This window comes from Sphaeroforma arctica, assembly GCF_001186125.1.
Source record: "Sphaeroforma arctica JP610 unplaced genomic scaffold supercont1.49, whole genome shotgun sequence".
Lineage (NCBI taxonomy): Eukaryota > Ichthyosporea > Ichthyophonida > Sphaeroforma > Sphaeroforma arctica.
The window spans coordinates 150,263-155,819 of record NW_014040509.1 but is presented as its reverse complement, the minus strand read 5'-3'; the positions used below and the strand labels follow the sequence as shown (position 1 = coordinate 155,819).

The window sequence follows — 5,557 nt, the reverse complement described above, 5'->3', positions numbered from 1 at the left end:
TATATATATATATATTATATATAATATATATATATATATATATCTGTATACATATTACTATATGCAAAATTTAAAAGTAACGTTTGAGTGGACACATTTTACCTTTGCTTATCATCATGTCTGAAGCCGCCAAACCAGATGCCAGTCTAAACGACTTCTTCGCCCGGTATGTAGTCGATGTATTAGCAGTAGCACGTGCATACATAGTTTTTCAGTTGTATTTTTCTTATATCCCAACTGTTATAAATATACCATTAGAAGTACCAGTTTGTATTTAGTTCGATACCAGTGAACTATTAGTTCAGTATATCTTCCTGGTGGTGTTACTCCTATGCTCTCTCAACAAGCTCGCCTATATAAATCTCTTCTGTGTTCTGTTTATCTATATTAGAGTAGACGCTACATACATGCACTCAACTTATGCCGTCTGTGTTCTATTTCCATACCAAATAGCAAGGACGCTAAGAAGAAGAAAAAGACTGGCTCCGTTGCCCCCAAACCGGTGCCCAAAGCAGCCCCCCCTCTACAAACTCAGCAACAGAGTGCTTCGAGTACTCCTTCTGCTCCTTCGCCATCACCCGCTAAGGTAGCCACGGTAGTGGGAACCATGAAGGAAACAAAGGTAGGCATACCGGATTGCTATATGACTTAGTTTATTTGCACTGGATCGCTCCAGATGTGCATGTATAGTTTGCTTATACTTGTGCATTTGTGTGACTGTTTAAATGTTTCCGGACGCTTGTTTGACGGCCAGGTGATGTGCACATGGACAGGCCACTCCGATGAAAGAATCGGCCGAACTTGCATGTGATATATCTTGCCAATGTGTACATACGTGTGAATACAAACACACCTCCCGATTATGTTGGTACACAGTTTGCTTCATCGTTTGCATAAATCGAGATTCGGCTCGTGAGAAGCGAGATTATTACTACCGATATCATTATTTTGTACGCTCCACGTGGTTGTGGATAGTTTAAATTTTGTTATTGCATATATATATATATATACGTCTTTATTTATGGATCGAACAATGCATACAGGTGCGAGTATATCGTAATTTATACATTCAAGTTGTATACATAAATGATGCAAGCTCGCGTATGTGTCCCTGTGTGTCAGCGTAGTTTTCTTGTATGTAAATATTGTATTGACGTATGGCTCTGCTTATGCTCTCTGGTATGCATGTATTATAGTTGCTTGTATTTATTATAGTTATTATATATGTGTGTGCCTGTGGGGACTTATAAATATGCATGTGCAAATGTGTTCATATGTACTTCACTTTCGTTTATATGTCATATTTTACCACGTGCCATGTTGATTTATTTTATATATCATCATATTCACCACGTGTTATGTTGATTTATTTTATACGTGTATTCACCAAGTGTCCATATATATTATGTATATTTTTTTGTTGTTTTTGTTTTCCCATTGCGTTTGTATCTCTGTATATACGGATGTGTATTTATCTATATACCTATACAATCGTAGTGTATTAATTCGTCAGACATGCACATTGATAGGTACGTACATGTTTAGATTCATTTTTGGCCCACTTTCAAGTGGGAGCTTCGTACGTGCATTCTTGTATGGATGGATGTCATTGTTGCACAGAGGTGTGTGTATTTATCCATACGTAAACATATATGTATTTACATCCACATATCTGCGTATATATAGTCGTTAATGTAGTTATGGAATTCTGTTTTGTGGTATAGATTTTTATCCTTGAATCTGTTTCTCGTATGTATATATATGTTGTATATGTTCGCATTTCTGCTTACATGGTATATTATATGTAGATATTTACGTATGTTTTCAAACGGACAAAGTTCACGGTATGACCTGCAACTACACTGGGAGGATCGGAACTCCGTATACATTTACGCTGGATTCGGAGAGTTTAATCATGTTACAGATACGTTCTTGATCCTTTGTACAAATTCATATATCCTATTGTGTATAGTTGGGGTAATATTTTTCTATTGTGTGAACTTATGGTTATATTTGTGTGTTTTGTTATAGAAATATAACACTATAGTTTATTTTTATTGTTATACATACCTTTTTGTGTGAACTTATGGTAATATATCCCTATTGTGTGAACTTATGGTAATATATTCCTATTGTGTGAACTTATGGTAATATATTCCTGTTGTGTGTAGTTATGGTTATATATCCCTGTTGTGTGTGGTTATGATATCATATTCTTTCTATGTGTAGCTATGGTATTATATCCCTGTTGTGTGTATTTATTGTATTACTTAATCAACTGTGAAGTACAATGATACCACTAACGGCTTCTCGTATACACACAAATCTATCACCCGCGTCGCAGGATGAAGACTGGATCGTAGAAGAAGAGACGGTGGCAGACTACAGTGGACTGCGTGTCGCAGATCTATCACTGTAAGTTTAGTTACTATTTGGTTATATTGATGAGATTTATTCTGTTCCCGTGTATCTACTATTTGCGAAGATTCTGTTTACTATTCAACTCACGAGTATCAGAAGCGCTCTACACATCATGCGTATATGTGTGTATATATATATACATATATATTAATATCGGATGGGTACACCCGCCATCTGAAGGTGTCATGTCTTGACTCGCATTGCGCATGAACTAGTCAATTGTTCGTATGATTTGTCTGCCAGTGCACGTTTAGTGCAAGTGTGGTGAGATATGATCACACTTAAACTGTGTTTCTGCCGTGTGCACTCAGAGTTATCTAAAGTACCACCACAGCATAGAGTACACGTTTACACATTTTTAAATCATGTGTCAGATCCAATACAAAAGAGTATCTTTGGGGCATATCCCAGGCGACACGATTGGTTTCGGCTGCTGCTGCGTGCTGTTGTTTCTTATCTATGCTGGTTGTACCATAGCAGTAGAGTTGGCATATATATATCTGTGTGTGTGTGTGTTTCCCTGACTTGACAGAATGAGTTCCCAAGCCATTCATATAGCTGGAAGCAGCTGTTAAAATTAGACCCGCCCGTCCACGCACAGGTCTGACAAGCCAGAGGATGGCAATGATGAGGAGGGTGGCACTGCACAAGACACCGAGGCAAAAGAATCGAAGGGCAAGAAATGGAGCAAGAACAAAGCGTCTGTCACCAACCAGGCCTTCAGCAATAGAGCCTTCCCTACGCTCGCCGACACCACGCAGGACCGAAACGAACCGTAAGTGCTTAAAAGCCGTCATCTCAACCCCAAGTTTTGTTGTTATTGCGTCCAAATTTTTGCTTTAAAGTGTTATGGTTGGGTTTAACTTTCAATTGCTTGTGATTTTGGTTACGTGATTTCTTTTGAGTGGCCCTTGCAGAACTTTTATTACGGAGATTCGTTCGTGTGCATCTCTTGTCATCGACTGTACTAAGTGCAAGTTTTGATTGTCTCACGTGCCCGTGTTTCTTATATATATATATATATAATTGTTTTTAACTGAATGTCTGGTTTATCTTGGCGTTTGATTTGCGCTCCGATAGTGCTACGAGCACCAGCCACGTTTTGTTCAAGTATTGCCAATTAATACGAAACAATAGTGGTGGTCCGCATGAATCCAGCTCAAGAACTCTTGCTATCGCTTGAATTCTGAGTTCATTTTCCACAATAGCTGTAGTTTGTTGAATATGTTGAGCCCTTTTCTACTTCCAGAGTGATGGCTGGTATGAAGAATATGAAGGTGGTGCGCAATGGCTACAAGGGAGACGGCCCAACGCAACAGAAGAACATATCGCTTAGTAACAAGTACGACGCTCTACGCTAGGCGACCCCTTTGCATCTAGAACAAGTATCGTACAGGGCTGTGTGTGCGTGGCCGTATGCAGTCCGTGTGCAGGCACATGCAGCGAATACCAAGATACATTCCTGACTCTGCGTGTGACGGGAGTGTATCATGTTAGAACACAACTAGACTTGAGAGACCTAGGTTCCGGATATTGATTGCCCAACACATGGGTTTTCATCAGGTTTGCGCAATTCATAGCAGTACTGTCTTGAGGCATGGTATGTCGAACGCAAAGTCGGTAGAATTCTTGCCGTAGATGTATGCTTCGAACCTTTGACGTTTTGATTGCTTGTACGAGAAATGTCTGAGATCCGCTTAGATATGAGCAGAGGTGCCCAAACGCACGCTTCCCGGCCTCTCCATCTCCCGCGAAAGGTGCTTGATTGTGGCCACGGGACGTCACATCCACTTGTATCGGGGTTACCAGGCATGCCTTTTAGGATTGGTCGCGAGTTGTTGTCGCACGGAGCATCAGACTGAGCCATGAGCAGCTGGTTTGTGAATTGTTAATTCGCCTTCCTACATGCATAGAATAAATTTTGCTCCTGTATTTGGAATCGATCCTTCTCCCGCACGCGTGTTTAGCTTCCCTTTTACTTTCACAGGTGTAGTATACATGCATTCGCGCACAAGAACTACCCCAGCTTGAAACCCATTTGCAATTGTATCAAAACGGTACGACAATAGATGCATATCGTGACGGTTATTCTGAGCATGTACCGTGAATGTACCACTCAGTTTACTCGCATAATCACTGAAGTATTTTGTGATGAGTCAGTGCTTGACACATATAGTGACAACACCCATCCTCACAATCCATTGCGCGATTATATGGAGCGTAGGTTTGCTTCAATATCTATTGGTACGTAGAAAGCCCAAAAGAGAATACCGATGAACCCGCTGTTTATCACTCAACATGCTACTACTGATTATCAGGTACCAAACCGCTAATTGACCTATTGTAGACTAATCACACACACGAAGCACAAAATTGTGAGTACTATAGAGTGCTGTCAATGATATGTGTAGATGCACCGATGGTAGCATGCACAGGAGATAGTTATTTCTATTATCGCTACAGGAGTTGTCAATTGATGAGATAGAGAGGCTGGCTGGGATATGGATAGTCAAGGTATAATATTGGCTGTTGGTCAAATGCTCCTCGATCTTAGTCGGAATATATGGCACGAAGTCTATGTAGGATCTTGAGGACTAAATAATTATAACGAGCTGAGCGGTGCAGCGCACCTACTTCAAATCACAAACGTAACTATAGGAGCGCGTCTCGTTTAAAATAAAGATTATTAGTGCCCGTGCAATCTATGAAAGAGGGTTCCTGGTCTTCTATTCGCAGAAAGAGATTAATGACATGGATGAGTAGTGGATGAGTAGATGAGAATAAATAAACTCTCTCCTTATGGTAAATGCCGGTTTAGGGTATCACCATCATCGTCGAGTGTGATTAACTAGGAATGAGCGTTGAAATGACCGTTATGAGGAGCTCTCTGGAAAGTAGGCAGGTGTCAACTCGGCAGACCTGTGCTTGGGAAAATACAAGAGTTTGGTTTTGTTCGTATTCGGTCTATACGAAAAGTGATGTTCGCTGCGTTCTCACACTCTTGTCGTATGTGAGCTCGAGAGATTCGCATGTTGTTGTTGTTGTTGTTGTTGTTGTTGTTGTTGTTGTTGTTGTTGTTGTTGTTGTTGTTGTTGTTGTTGTTGTTGTTGTTGTGTTGTTGTTGTTGTTGTTGTTG

At 40.3% G+C, this 5,557-nt stretch overlaps 1 protein-coding gene across 1 annotated transcript in view; it reads left to right on the top strand.

The window, feature by feature from the left end:
• Positions 1-4,375, top strand: part of SARC_01276 (hypothetical protein) — a 4,499-nt gene extending 124 nt beyond the window's left edge. Inside the window, exons 1-5 of the mRNA XM_014305022.1 lie at positions 1-166; positions 454-622; positions 2,345-2,415; positions 3,023-3,196; positions 3,671-4,375. The exon at positions 1-166 is cut by the window's left edge and continues 124 nt beyond it. Coding sequence (XP_014160497.1) covers positions 117-166; positions 454-622; positions 2,345-2,415; positions 3,023-3,196; positions 3,671-3,782 — 576 coding nt within the window. The 5' untranslated portion in view covers positions 1-116 and the 3' untranslated portion in view covers positions 3,783-4,375. The remainder of the gene's footprint in view (positions 167-453; positions 623-2,344; positions 2,416-3,022; positions 3,197-3,670) is intronic.
• Positions 4,376-5,557: the final 1,182 nt, after the last annotated feature.